This window comes from Nyctibius grandis, chromosome 2, assembly GCF_013368605.1.
Source record: "Nyctibius grandis isolate bNycGra1 chromosome 2, bNycGra1.pri, whole genome shotgun sequence".
In the NCBI taxonomy this organism is placed as follows: Eukaryota; Metazoa; Chordata; class Aves; order Nyctibiiformes; family Nyctibiidae; genus Nyctibius; species Nyctibius grandis.
In genome coordinates this window covers 50,557,605-50,573,358 of record NC_090659.1, presented here as the reverse complement: position 1 = coordinate 50,573,358, position 15,754 = coordinate 50,557,605, and the positions used below count along the sequence as shown (strand labels likewise).

The following is a 15,754-nucleotide window of genomic DNA, read 5'->3' as shown; positions in this document are numbered from 1 at the left end:
TGTCAAATTCATCCCTGGCATTACTCCACTCATTTAACTAGTAATAAAATGGTGGCAGGAGCAAGGAAAACAGGATATGTCTGTTATGTTAATTATATCCCATTCCTTTGTGGTGCTGCTTATGATAGCCATGACAAAGTCCAAAAGAAGCCAATTTCTGTATCGTCAGAAACCACTTAAGGGAAAGAACGGATTTCATAGCCAAGCTTTCAGAATTTTTAGCACATTTTAATTTCATGTCCAGCTCTCATTTCATTACCTAGCAGATGGAGATTCTTCTCTATCCGCAGCGCTGACTGAAAAAGAAGTTCTTCACGATTTTCAATTGAGGATTCTGCTTCTAAATGACTTTTTAACCAACAGGCATACTCTTCCTTCCTGAGAACCTATTAAAAAGAGTAAGTGAGGGCACCGTCAATGTGATGCAGAAACATTCATACTTTACTGAATAAAATGAAAAAGAAGTTATGAATCAAGAACAATAAACTAATAAATGCCTTCAGTAATCTTGTCAAGACTCTCCTTAAAAGAAAACTAAGAGTCTGAATTTACTTACTCTTTTTGCAATACAGAGGGTCCGCAGCCCGTCTACAGCATACAGATTAAGGTAATTCTGGGTTTTGCTTTGGATTTTTTTTTGGTGTTTGCCCCGAGGGTCATCTAGATATGAATAAAGAAAGAAATTAGTGATTGAAAAATAACAGCAGCTGAATGGTCTCAAAGAATAAAAACTTGTCTACAGTACTCACTGTACCAGCACTTTATAATTGACACTTGTAAAGAGCTGCTGATGTCTCCTGGGAAACTCAAGTAAAACATTCCATTTAGAAGAAAAAAATCTTGTCTTTTTGTTCTATCTTTTCTGTCTTCTCTCTTCAGAAGTCATTGTGAGTATGTTAGAAAGACCTTTTTCTTATTCCTTAAGTATTTGTTTGGCCTGAATACTTTAAGAAATCATGATAGTCTTCACAGCAAACAATGTCAGAAAGAGAAGTATAATTTCAAATACACCACTAGCAAATGCTTCTCCACATTTCATCATGTGCAGAAAAATGACACCTAGTTAAAAATAGCACTTAGTTTTCCACCAAGGTTAATATCTCAAAAGAACCAGAAACAGTGCTCTGTTTTGTACATCTAAGCGTATGAAGGCACTTCTGCTACTGCTGTACTGATGATACTACCTATCAGCCTGAGTCAACGCAAGAAATTCTGGCTACGACTGTTATTTTATTCAGAACAGAATTTACACTTGTGCAGACCTCACAGCTAGCTTCTACCTTGAATGCAGCAGCACAACTTCCACTTAGCTTTACTCTCCACTTAAAGCCATGTGTAAGAACTCAAAATCAGGACTGAGCATCTGTGCCTTTTCTCTCTTTAGCTGGGATTGGTTCAATGTGCTCACACTGTGATCAAAAAAGAGTAATGAATATGATGGTAATACATTTTGTTCCATCTCATTACCTGAAATTATGTCTTCAAAAGTTAAAAACAGGTGATATGCATCTTTTTTATCATCTAGGATCAAGACAGGTTCATGTACAATGTACTGTAGTAGCAATCTTAAATAACATGAATTGCAGCATTAGTACTAAAGTAAATGTACGAGCTGGTGAGTTTTTAGATTGGAACCATTGAGTGAGAATGAATGGTACCTTATAGCAGGTTTTCCTATTCCCTGATGTCATATAATTTTTTTTTTCTAAAGTCTGCATGTTTTTTGGGGGTGTAGAATCATTTCAGGATTATAATTTTGTAATTGGAACTGTTCCTTAATGCAGTATTTATGTTACTGGTACCTGCACAGTAACCACTCACAGAGTCAGGTGAACACCACTCATCACCAGAAGTCTGAGCACCTGAAGAAACCTACTACATATGATCTCAGTTCACCATTGAACGTGCTCACCTCTCTCAGCTGACCATACTGAGAACCTATGGGCACTGTACCCTTATATTAAGCACTTAATACCAGTATTTAAATTAGATGACACAAATATCTTACTGTTTATACTTTTTGGTGCCATTTTCCCACTGTGCCTTCCTATCCAATTTGATCTTGCTATGTGTGACCACGTATATACATGGCTATCTGTCTGTCTATAAACTTACACAGCATCCAGCACTTTCATGTTCACAAGCAGCACAGTGTCAAACCCAGCGTTCAGAGGCTCCAGCACAAACACGTACCAGTATTGATGTTGGAGGAAGAAACGAACTGGGAGCTTGGAATCCCAGTATTCTGATTTCTGTTCCTGTTATCTCAACCATGTATCAGCACATTTTACTCATTGTATAGCTATTTCCTCACCTTTAAAGACCATCCTATCCTCTCTAGGTCTGTAAAGCTGGGAGTGTACATACCCAGCTGTTCCTAAGGGCCTCCATAAAGACTGTGGTATTTCAAGCATTCCTTCATTTTAGTTCTATCTCTGATTAAGGTCATGTGGTGAATACTGGTAGGGATATTCTGGTGGGCCTGTCCATCTGTCTATTAATGCTACCTATGCTATCACTATAGATTTTCTCAAAACATCAATACAGATATATTATTCCAGAAGAACATCCCTACAAATATTATTTGCAACTGGAAAGCCCCTTCTTACACTATAGCTTGTGGCTCCGACACACACACCACAAGGTTCCTTCAGAAGCCATTAAACCAGCTCACAACTAGATTCACCTGGAACATAAAGTGGAAATGTGTGTATACTAAACTGGCAACCTAACACAGTTTCATTTAGCTTCTTTTCTACTTGTGCATGATAATCTTTTTGGCATATGTGACTGGGCTGTGTAATATAAGAACTTTTTTTTCTGGGAGAAGTACTGCAGCAAACCTTTTTGTAGGCTTCCTGTATTAGTGAGTCAGCTTTTTTAACTTTAGAAGAATAAAGTAGGCAAGCACTCTTCCTAATTTTTTGTGATATGTTACTATTCTAGAGAGAAATGCCGTATTTATTGCATATCCCACACAAAACTGTCTTAGGGGAGTGGCTATTTCAGTCACTCACTGATTTCAAATGGTGCGAACTTGAATAAGTGCTTAAAAATACCGAAAGTTCTTTCTATCATTTTAAGTGTTGTTAATCACCTCAGATCTGAGTACCACGGGCACTAATGCAGTGATCACAGTGTCAGATGCTTGTATCACCTTCAATGAACAAAGGACAGTAATTCTCTGCAAGTAGAGATGGGCACACCATTTTCTGTGAGAACTCTCAATTCCAGCGTGGAAGACTGCACCTCCCTCCTCCACCAGCGTATCAATGAGAGCTAAACCCCTTCTAGCGCTTCATGTGCAACATCAGCCTTACCCTGAGATTCATCTCGTGCTCAGAAGTTAAAAGGAGGGAACGAATCACTTGCAGACAAAACCCAGTTGTGGAGATTCTTTTTAGCTGGGATGCAGTGTCTATGCTGAGCAGTGTGACCACATGCACCATGGAAGTGAAAACCAGCAAATAAGTCTTCTCCAGAAGAATGACAGAGAGCTAGTGGCATTCTGCTTGCTTCATTTCCTTCCATGATGGCAAGCTGCAGAAAGCCAGCCCAGTCATTGTTTTCTCAATGACTTAATGTTCACAGTTCCTGTGCGAGTTGGTTATTGACTCAAACAGTAACTTTGTTATTTATGAACATGGTGACTCTTGAGATAAAGTAAAAACAATACACTCTTGGGAATCATTTCAAGGCTTTTGGAAATATCTGTATGCTATCAGAAAACAGCAGGTTTCACTGTCTCAACTAGATACAGGCAGAACAAATGGAGTCAATTCAGAAACTTTTTTAGTTTTGAAGCTTATGGTGATTTCTGATTTTCTGTAAGACACAACTGAAGCTATAGCATAATACATTTGCTTCTGGCTGTTCCTCATGTCGTATTTTAAAATGCTCCTCCTCCCAAACAAACAGGACCTTTGTGTCTGATAGGACTCAGTCATGCAACATGATGTTAGAGTTGGGAGATCAGAGACACAGTGTTGCCTTGGTCTTTCAGTCTAAGAGCACAAGTACCACAAAGTCTCAAGATGCACACTTGACTGGTGCACAATTTACATGTCCCTGAGGCACTAAGACAGCAAGGAGCGAGCACTGGGATTAGTTGTCATGTCAATTCACTTATTGGTCAATTCCTTGAAATGATAAATGACTGAATCCTCATAGCATTACATCTCCTCTCACACTCACATTCCACCATCACCAGAGAACAGGATGAAACCACAGACAGATCCCGCAATATAGGTAATAGCCACAGCATAAATCTTCTAGGCTCCCTCTACCTGGGGAATACCTCCCTGTAATGGGAAAAAGACGTTGTTCCCTCAGGAACTGACGACATGTCCACTGACATTAGGATACTGCAGGCAGAGACTGTGAATTCAGTTTCAGGAGTGAAGCTGCTTAAGAGAAATGTCAAATGTTTTTCAGACAGATCTGCTGAAATGTACAGAATTACTGAAGCCAGCAGTATTTTAGAGGACTAGAAAACAAGAGAAACTGCTTATGAGGTTCTAGTGGCTGCACTTTACATTGCTTGCAAAAGCAAAATATACTAAAACTCATAGTTCAATTTGGGCTAAAAAACTGAAAAAAAAAGGGCACAGTTTCAAAGCCACATTCAGTTCGCTTGTCTGTATTTGCTGTATTTGCCCAGCTACAGAATCTGCTCACTGCCAGCACCGATCTTCAGGAACTTTGCTCCCCCTTCTCTGACACACACCACCTTTGGTAATGTCACTGTTTGGTTTCTAACTGGCCTTGTTGGTTTCACCCAGGTGGGTCCTAGATCTGCCTGAAATTTGCCTGAAAATTCCTTGATCCATTGAGTCTACTGCAAATGGACATAGCAGCTGCAAACATAGTCTGTTATATGGTGACAAAATATTTGTGACTTGGCACAAAATAATCTTTTATTTTCTTTTTAAAGCTCAGTTCTCATTCTGAGAACTCATTTCCAAACATTTTCTACGTATGTTATTAGAAATTCTCAGTACTACTAATTCTCTGTTAGTACTTCAGAGGGAAACAAGTTTCCAGAGATGCTCTATGTACCTTCTTGATATCAGATCTTTCCTAGCAAATTATTCATGAATACTTTGTTGTTAGTTAAGGACAAGTTGTTCTTAATTTTTTTGGCTCGGCTTTGATTTATATGGCTGTAAACAGAAAACTAATGCCAACATTTTTCTGTATTTCATTAAACTAAAATTACACAGTGTAAGCCTTTCACAATTGTTTACTCCAACTAATGTCAAAGTAACCACAAAGTCAATGCATTAGTGAAACATGGGAAGTACCCCTAGCACTTTTGGGCTCTGTCCATTCATACTGGGGTAACCTTTACACACTGGATTGAATTCAGTGTTGAAAATACAGTAAATTAGATGCAAACTGATTCATGCAAACTGAAACCCGTGTGTCTCCTCTAACTTCTGAAAGCTTACAGGGTTCTTCTTGAATCCAACCGATTACAATTAGCAGCTATTTAAAGTTGTCCCTGTTTCATGTGACATCTGGGTGCTGGAGAAGTACTCCATGCTTTAGGGAAGTACTCCATGCTCACAGCTACATGTCTGTTGCCTACTAGTCAACTACATATTTGAAGCCAAGATTTCTTGTCTGAACAGTATCCCTCCTTCTTTGCCACTACCTTTCTGTTTTGGTGGCTGACTGATTCACAGTGCCCTTTAGTGTCATAATCAAACCAGCATAAATGCGTTGAGTTATGCAAATATATTGCAACAAAAGGACGTCAAGAATCACAAATGAAACAGAGTGGGGAGCTGCAATAGGAAGTGCTTGGGTTTCATATAAAATACTCAAATAGTCAAACACTGCCAGGCAGGTTTTCCTGAAGAAATGTAAATTGCTTTGGCAGAGTTTCAAGAAATTCCTTCAAAATAAAGTTTGCTAGTAGAAGGTCTTGTACAGAAATTAATTTAACTCATTCTTGTAAGGTGAGGAACCAGTAGTTTGTTACAGAACATTTGCTATAGTAACAAAGTATTATAAAAGAAGAGAGATGGCTGCCATTCTACCATTCCCTATATTCACAACAAAAGCAGGCAGGTCTACTTGCTAAAGAAGGCAATAAGATATGATGAGTTTTTCAGCAGTTAACCAGAAATGCCTCCCTCTCACCCCGACCCCCATAAAGGTAAGTAAGAGGTGTACCTGAAGAGCAGGGTAGAAGAAGATCCATAATAACTGAATCTGCTCCTTTAGTGTAAACATTTATTTCATCTGTGAGAGGATGTCTGACCACTACTGACATCCTCTTCCTGACGGAATCAAAGCCCAAGGTATGTAATACTTCAAAGCTTAACGTTCCTAGGTGAGGTAGCTCCACTGATACCTGGTCAGACAGCCTTCCAACCAGAGAACAGTTATATGCCCTTGCTGCATAGACGAGAGCAGCTTCATCTGGACTTTCTGCTTCGTAACGGAGTTCTCCTTCCTCAGGTCCACTCCCCACAGCTGTCCGGCCTTGCTGGGAGCTGTAGCCATTGTTATTCATCTGTGCAGAGTATGCCAGCTTCTCTTCCAGTTTTAATAAAGTGCTGTCTGTAGATGTAGATGAAAGCACACTTAAACCAAATCTGTGCATTGATTTGCTTGTAGCTAGACTAGACGAACTGCTGCTGTTAGATCCAGAGGTCAAGCGACTTGGAGTGAATCTTCGTATGAAGTCTTCTATGGTTTTTACTGGAGATTTTAGTTCAAATCGATCTCTAACCTTGAGAAGTAAATAACAAACCAATGAACAAAAAACGAAGAAAAGCTGTACAAGAATTCCAACATTGATATTCAGTCTAAGCATCTCCAACTAAAGAGAAGAATTTCTTTGAGAAGAAAAAGTAAAGGCATTTGTATTTTGAGAAAGGAAAGTAAATGGACAAAACTGACTCAGCAGCAAAATACTTACTAGGACTTCAGAATTGTGCCTCTGTGTGAAAGCACGTATGTTTGTATTAAAAACATTTTTTCTTCTTTCACCTCCTCAGATATGACTAATGGATAGACTATCAATGTTGCAGAACCACCAGCAGTGCATACTAAAACCTATTGTTAGTAGGAAACACTGGCATTCTTTGTGCATATTCAGTGAAGGTAGTAAAAAAAAAGTTAATGAAAGAGTTTTCTATTGAGAAGTGTGGTATCAGAAAAGTTTTATGAGAATATGCCAATGTCGGCAACATTTTCAATAGGAACACGTCAAAATAAAGAATTTCCACCGTTTTGTCTTTCAGCATCAAAGAATTTTGCTTCAGTTTTACCACTCATCTCTGTTTACTTAAATCTTTTTACAGATACAATGTTATTAATAGTAATAGCATATTCATAGTAATATATATTAAATTATTGTATAACAGTGTAGCATTCCTGAAACAGCAGAATTCAGCATTCTCCAAATGTTTCCCTGGCACAAAACCATGTCATTTTGCAGACTAGTTCACTTCTTATTCCAATCTTGAACAGAAATAACTCTCAGAATTTTCTCCAGAACGGAAATTCCAGCTGCTGGCTAGCTTTAATACTACATTCCATTATATTTTTGTCTTACGGATCATCTTGGGATTGCGTTTCCGAAATTCTCATTCATCAATGACACTGCTTTAGGCCGATTCAAGCAGTAAAGATCAGTATTTCTCATAATGAGCTTAAGATGCATCTTTTACATAATTTGAATGTTTTAAGCGATGTTTTTCAAGTATATTCTCTTTTTAAACTTTTAAAAAATGTCTTAGCCTTTTCTTATCTGTACATACAAAATATTCACAGACAGCTTATATTATTTTCTGGGAAGTCGTGCACATTTACAAATTAGTTTCCACACATTCTTACATTTATTAAATGAACAAGTTACAGAACAAGAAATTGGGAAAGTTTCAGAAGTATCTTGAAATTGTTGATGAAAGCATATCTTACATTGAAGCTAAGTGAAATAGCTGACATACTCCATTTAACTAATGCTTAGCTAAACCCACTCAATCATATAGCGGTTCTAAGAGTTGTCTCACAACTAGTTCTAGTTGTTTCTCACTAGAATAGGAGGTTTTCATTTCCCTGAATTACAAGATAAATTAATATCAATGCAAAAGAGGCTTAAACTCTCTTTTGCTTTTTCTTTAACCCACCTTCTGTCGAGGCTGATTTGGTGCAGTAACCACGACTGTATTACATATAGTCAAAGCGATGAAGAAGTCAAAAATGTCACATAGTTCTGGACTTAGGTGGGATAATGGCTGTTCATGGCTCCTCATGACCTCCAGGTGCTTTGCACATTCATTCACCTTTTCTAACAAGCTCGGGTCAGGTGTGATGTCCTTCTCCTAGTAATAAGTAGCAATGATTAATATCTGTGATTTTGCAAATTTCCAAAGCAACAACAAGCAATCAAAGCATCCAAAGCCGTGTCAATATCTGCGTTTTATGGCGGCCTTACACCACAGAGTGGAGGTGGAGAGGACTGTAAGACACCCATTCTAGACAATAAACAGTTAACAATGAGCCTGCCAATAGAAATTGAAATGTGAATAACTGTATTATCAACTTTTTCACTACAGATAATTATATTGGCAGTATTCATCTACTTTGGGGATAGTGGATATGAGAAGAGTTACATACTAATACTCCTTCCTCTCTTCTATCTAATTCAAGACATTTATTATGTATTACTAAAGGGTGGTACACTAAAGAGACAAAAAGAGTGGAAAAATTAGACAGTAATGACATTCAAAGCTCGGCCTTACATCAGCACAATAAAATGAAACCATCTCGGATTGTTAGAGAACAACCACCATCCACACATTTGAAGGTAATTCATGTGTTTTTTTACAGTGACACACAGAGCACTTTCCGCCGTATTTCATCAGCACTTTCCACTTACTTAATCTATTTCTTGTCAGAGCAAACTCTGGTATTTCTTAAGATAGGAGGATGCAAGGATACAAAAGATTAAAAGATAAACCGATCTAAGGCTTGGTCTTGAGTAGAATTTTATCTGCTGATGCTCAGCAGCTGATGAATCTGAGCAACCACAGAACCCCACGTGTGAAAACTGCAGCTTCTACCAAAAGAGCTTACTCTTGACTGAAATCAGAAAACAAAACAGCATCTTTCTGTGCCTATATTTGTAATTTGTTTTAAGGGTGAATTTGTGTCAACAGTGCAACAATGCAAAATCCCTAGATAGACAAGACTTGGCCTCTGCTCTCTTTTTACCACTCAGCTCATGTAAAACTTCCACAGAATTATAGTAGTGTAAGATAAATTAAACAAAGCAAAGTTGTAAGGACATAAATTTACCAACATTTTGAAATGCAAAGTTTTTTATTTTTTTAAAATACAACACATGGAATCCACTGATAACCTTGAATCACACTGAAAATTATTCTATGGTATATGTCAACACTGTCTAAGAATTGGAATACACAGTGTCCAGCCCAGCACTTGTTAGTTTTAAAATCCTATGACAAAAGAGAAAAGAAGAGGCATATGAAGAGCAATTGGAATCCTTGACCTCAAACCTTATGCCACTCTCAGCTTCTGTAGATAAAGGGAAGGCATACATTTTCTTTTCAAAATCAAGGTATAACTAAAACAAAGGTTTCAGATTGTCTTTACCTTTAGCTTGTTCCCACAGAGAAGGTATTTAGATAAGATCTGTGCCAACACTTGATTGTTTTTGTACAAACAGCTGTGACTACAGAAGAAAAAATGCTAAAATGAAGAATATAAGAAGTACACGATGTGCTACAGATTTCTTTATCTTTCCCTTTTCAGGACATTGTTCTCTTAAAAGATACAGGACACTGTTCATTTAGTTCTCATGACGTACCATTGGGCTACTGAAGGCCGTGTGCTTCGAGAGTATGCTTGCTCTTTTTGCTTCAACTCTGCTACCTGTGCGCCGGTGGGTTTTGGTGCTCTGGCTTCTGTGAATTACTTTGATGCTCTGATGGCTGCAGATACTATCACGCTGGGATAGATTTCCTCCTTTTGGGGCTGCCTCATCTTCCTCAGAATCAGGTTCTTGGTACATCGCTAAGCGTTTGGCTATCAGTAAAAATACAGAGGGAGAAATGTTGCGTATGTTAAACAAGGCTGAGAAAGAGGGAGAGGGACACAGTGACTTTGCTCAAGTGATCTGGTTTTAATATTATACGTGCTTTCACTGTAAGAATGAATGATTCCATTACCAGGGGATAACAAAGTGCAGTCTTAACTGAATGGTAGTATCTAACGGAGGATGCAGATAACATAATTAGGAAAGTAATGCAATACACTGCCTCCCTCATCACCACACTCTCTCTGAAAGGCAGTTAGACTCTGTGGTAACTCACTGCATTCCTGAAGACTATTCCACAGCTCAACCTGATGAAAGCAACCAAATAATTTGGTCTTCACTTGCAGTCTGAGAAGGAAATAAACCAGAAAATTTTCTTTTCCTTTCCAACAGAATATGGACATTTCACAGAAAGTATTTTCCAGAAAAAATGTCGCATCTACCCAATACCAGTTAACTGACATCTGAAGTGTCCTCAGAACAACACACCTACAGAGCACTGCCCTAAGTGCCCTTATTTTATATACAGAGATGAGGTACAGACAGCATAAAAGCCTCGCTCAAGGTCAGGGCGATCTGCTGCAGAGTGGAGACATGAACCCAGATTCCTGACTCCTAGCCTAGGGCTAAAACCACCCTGGAGTCCACCCCTTCCCCTCTGAACAGCACGATAGGCAGGACAATACAGCACGCAGTATCAAAACCAGGGCACCCTCACCTGCTGCAGCACTTGGTTCTAGTGTACACAGAACGAAATAGTTTTTCCAAATGATACATTTTAGACGAACGCTTCCCCAGTCAAGAATCCAGCTACAACAATTAATGCTAGAAACCACTCCTAGCAGTTTGATATACAGAAGTTAAAAAGGAAACAGAAAGAAGAGGTGTGAAACAGCTGTGGAATCCAGCCCCTCTAATGACAGGCTCCATTTAGCTCTAACTGATGTGCAACATATTTTTCCATTCCTAAAGACCATGGGCATTTAATAATCTAGGTTATTCATTAGGCAGGCACGTGCCACTTTAACAGGTATCTATTTATTCCTTCTTTAGGTATTCATTGAAAGGCTTTTTATTATACTCTCAAAATATTCCACACTATCCAGATAAACAGTACAAGTTACATACTTGTGGCTTGGCTTTGTTTTGGTTCTATGGTGTAACAAATGAGATTTTCTGAATGTCAAATGATAAATCACTAATAAGTTAATTATTCAGGCATTTAACAACAAAAAAAAAACTTCTTCCAAAATACTTCCTGAGAAAAATCTTGCATTACGTATTGTGAGTTTGGCATGGGATCCCTTTTAATGTAGCTAGCTTTACGATCAACGAAAAACCCATCCTTGCCAAGTGCTGCAATTTTCAAACACGTTTTAGCTGTCAGAAAGCAGTTGGAGGAGTTGAAATCAGACCACACACAGTGTATGGTGATAGCTCTATCAGTACAGAATTGTACATCAGAGTTTTTTTCAACTCCATTTGGAACATGTATAGGTTCTGTCTGAAATGTGGGAGCTGGGAGAGCTTCCGAGTCCTGGCTGTGAATGCACACCCAGTCGTGGCTCTAACTGCATGCCCAGGTATTCAATATCCTGTGCTGCACTCCGGCTCCTGCTGGAAGAAAATTCAGGCCATGGAGGTATAGAGGGCCATAATGTATTTGGAGATATGGAGAAGAGACTGCAGGGCACACTGAAGATCACTTCTGCCACATTGCTCAAATACAGCCCTGCAGCCCCAGCCCTGAGGCTGATGTAGACTAACTAATTCCCACTTTCTTCTGCTCTGTAAGCCTCTATATATTTTGTCAGTGGAAGTGCAGATCCCTATACTGTGAATTTAATTCAACTGATCAGGAGTCTCCACTGAGGGCCCATGTGGACATTGTAATGTCTCACTTTAAGCGGATGCCTTAAGTACCAGAATGGAGTGACACACTGAAGGACCTTCTCTGTACTGGGGAAGTATGAGGGAGTGCACATCTGGGGAGAAATGATGGAGTGCACATCTGGGAGATATGATGGAGTGCCCATCTGGGGAGGTACGATGGAGTGCACATCCTGAGATGAGGCTTGTAGAGGGTAGTGCCCAGCCTGACAGTGCAAGCTCTGCCTTAATTATCTTTTGCAGGCTCCTAGTTGCATGCTGCAAACCTCAGGTTGAAAAACCATTGCTCAGGATGACACACCAGTAAGATTTTCTGCACTTTACCAATGTTTAAGACTTAAATCAATCATAAGCACCACATTTTTGTGCCTCATCTTCACCAAGGCTCTTATCAGCAAACCCAGTCTCAAGAACAGTTGGCATGACATGTGGACACTCAGCCTCTCTCAGGAAAAGCATAAGAAAAGCTTGGATTTGCCATAGGGATAATCTTCCTGACTGTGGATGCTGGGCATTTGAATGGTAGACTGACAGGACACGGCACTTCTTCTTGTAACAGGTAATATTCCTTGACAGGGAAAGGACTGGCTACAATTATTCTTTACAGCTTTGAAAAATGTGCTACCCAGCTGGTCCAACTCCCTCCTGAGCAGAGTTTTTAAAAAAAGGACATATGTTTTATTTAATAATCATACTTAATTTAAGCTTCTGCTCTGAAAATACATCTTAAAATACATGACTCCAAAGACCCTGAACTGATTATCATTTTATTCCATGTATAAAAACTATGGTTAAGCAGAGAATTGCATTTCAGGCAAGTTATGCGTGCATACCATTTCTCTGTATTCTTCATTGCTCTTTCTTCTTTCTTACAGTACAAATAAGAATATTTTGTTTATTCAACATAGCAAAAGCTGTTTCTTAATGCAGCACTCAGCTTATTTATTGGTATTATACCAATAGCATGGTCCTTTCTAGCCTATGTAATATTAGCTATCATCTCTTGCCCTCTATACAGGTTTTCTTTGTAGCACATTCATTTAATTGTTCCTGCCACTGAGAAAAAAAGAGAAAAAGGGAAAGTGGATACAAGACTAGAATCTCATTTAACCAAGTCAAATGTAATTCTTTTGATACAAATGGTGTTATTTCAGTTTTATACCAAGGTAAGCTTGATAACAAAAAACAGGCCTTAGCACCTTTCAGTATTTTCTCAAGTGCAGTCTTACATATCATGCAGCAAGAATTAAGAAGTTTGAAGAAATAATGAAAGCCAGTTCAATCGTTACGTTATGGCTAAGGTTCACAATGCTTCAGCTGTGCAATGCGTGCTTCTTTGGGAACATGCTGTTCTCTCCACCCACTCAGCCCTCTCCGATTCAGAACCTTTTCCTGTGAACATTATAACCTGAAAGACATTGTTGTGGGATGCTTTTCAGTTTCAGCACTGAAAATTGATGGCCTTGATCTTTTGCGTGACAGAGAGTTTTTTATTAAGGGCAAAGACACAAACAGCTTTGAGAAACACAGCAATACAAATCATGAAAGTCAAATTTCACTATCCTCTAGTTCATTTTATATTTATAGCACAAAGAAGAAACAATAATTAATACTTATTCCATGAACTCTCTTCCATCTTTCAGAAGACAACAGTAAGCTATAAATAAAACTCCTATAGTAGTTGCTATGTATTTGAAGAGACATTCTTTTTTTTTAAAAAAAAAACTTTTATTTAATCATTTTTTGGTTTTGCTTGGTTTTATTTTACCTTCCACGCTATCCATGTTCTGTGATGAGGCATACGTTTTGCAGGCTGACGGAGACACTGTTGCCACACAGTCAGATGTTCCAGTAACCAGAAAAGTGGGATCAGGAATCTCTAAAGGACTCCCCTTGAAGCAGAATAAAACTGCAGACCCAATAAACCAGAATAATTCAGCTGTCAGTGTGTGGGCCCTAATTTTGCCATGGGATTAGTCCATTTCACCGCAAACCACTTGAATAAGGCTGTTATTGAACTAGCATGAAGTAAATCTAGATGTGCAGTACTTACTCACACCATCACACTACCTTATTTCCTTATTATTTTATGAGTGCAAGCTTATTTCATTTTGAAGTGCACTCTAGTGCCTACATAAAGAGTCAGTCGAGCAGCTAGCATGCTATAAATTTGTACAAGTGTGCTAACATAATCTAACTTAATTTACTTTGCAAGAACTTCCCCATAAGATCAAGCCTTGAGATTAGAAAACACCAAGATTTTCCTTCCTCTCCCTTCCTGGCATCCCCAGGGGCTTAAAATGAATAACTCCAAGTCCTTCATTAAGAACTCTTTACTCTACTTAGAAAATGGAGATCATTCCTACTTTTCTGGAGATTTTCCAGAGCAGTTGTGAGTGTAGGTACACGTTTAGAAAAAAGTATTACCTGTCTTTAAATACGAGTTATTCTGTCTTCTACAGGATTTAAAATGGGGCACTGCCCATGTACTGAGTTCTACATCTGCTGGCACTGGTTGTCTCCTCAGTTACCAATTAGATTTTGTAAAAAGCAGTAACAAATGTGAAGAGAAACTACAAACAAGCTATACAGAGTGCCTTAAGCACACAGTCCTGATAAAGGGGAAGGCGTAAACGGACTATCCTGATTTCTGAAGATTGACAAGTTGTAAAGGTGGCAGATGAGAAGTCCCTTTGGAAGCAACAGCTGCATTTCTGGAAAAGGTTTTATTGATTTTTATGCCTTTTTTTAAAATAAATCCAATTCTCCAATGTGGCTGGAATGTGCAGTCTATGTTCTCTTGACTACATACAAAAAGGGTAAGAAAGTTCCACTACAAAACAGCCCCCAAACTAAGAAAGATTTTTTTTTGATATAATGTACTTTCCTATGAAAAGTAGTTGCTGGACAATCTTCAGCAAGAAAACAATAGAGAGCAGAAAGAAGCTCCTTTCTCAGATTTAGTGATTAAGAAACTTTGCTAGGCAAGAGAAAATCACTGAGGTTTTCATCATCTGCTTTCACCCTCATAAACTTCTCTTATTCTTATGTTGCCTAGAGTTTTTTTCACAGTCATTGGAAGGAAGGGGAAGGAATGCAAAGAATAAAAAATGCAGATTTTTCAGATTTGTGTGGTTGCATTCACGATTCAAGATTCAACTCATGTTTTGTCAAAAGTTCCATACAATGGGTGGCTAAAACTAGAAAAACAGAGATTACACCCCATAGGCAAGGGTGTGATTAATTCAGCATTTGGAAAACAACTAGGACAAATGTCAGGCCCACAGCATCTGGTTGTAGCTAAATCATATAACAGCTTTCAGAAGCACAGTCATCTTTTGGGCACCTACTATCTCTGGGATTAGCCGACAGACTTGGAGCATGGCCAGTCCCAAGAATTGTTAGAAGCTGACTACTAGCCTGAAGGGAACAGCTATGGTAGGGCAACGTAATTTTACATACAGTGAAACAGTCTCATTTTTTTTGGTGCTAACATTCTTTTGGGCTAGGAGGAAGTACTGATTAGAAGGACTTTTTTTTGTGGTGTGTAGCACTTCTTTGCAGTATCATCTTACTGTGGAAGCAACACACAGCAAGGTGTTAGCTTCAAGAAGTAACAGATACAACTCCATCCATTTCTGGCATTTAACCAGAGTATAATGCCAATGGGTATTCTATAAATATCCAGGACATTTATGAATGGGACAATCATTCTTCCACTTGGAGTGGTCCATGACACACCCTGCTCCTGAATTAACACTCTGTGAATCAAGAAGAACCTTTGAAGGA

The 15,754-nt window shown here is 38.7% G+C and overlaps 1 protein-coding gene across 1 annotated transcript in view; it reads right to left on the bottom strand.

The window, feature by feature from the left end:
• ATP10A (ATPase phospholipid transporting 10A (putative)) overlaps window positions 1–15,754 on the bottom strand; it is a 114,763-nt gene that overhangs the window by 19,973 nt on the left and 79,036 nt on the right. Inside the window, exons 8-12 of the mRNA XM_068395645.1 lie at window positions 9,848–10,065; window positions 8,145–8,339; window positions 6,181–6,742; window positions 557–660; window positions 260–386 (exon numbers count right to left, since the gene is read on the bottom strand). Coding sequence (XP_068251746.1) covers window positions 260–386; window positions 557–660; window positions 6,181–6,742; window positions 8,145–8,339; window positions 9,848–10,065 — 1,206 coding nt within the window. The remainder of the gene's footprint in view (window positions 1–259; window positions 387–556; window positions 661–6,180; window positions 6,743–8,144; window positions 8,340–9,847; window positions 10,066–15,754) is intronic.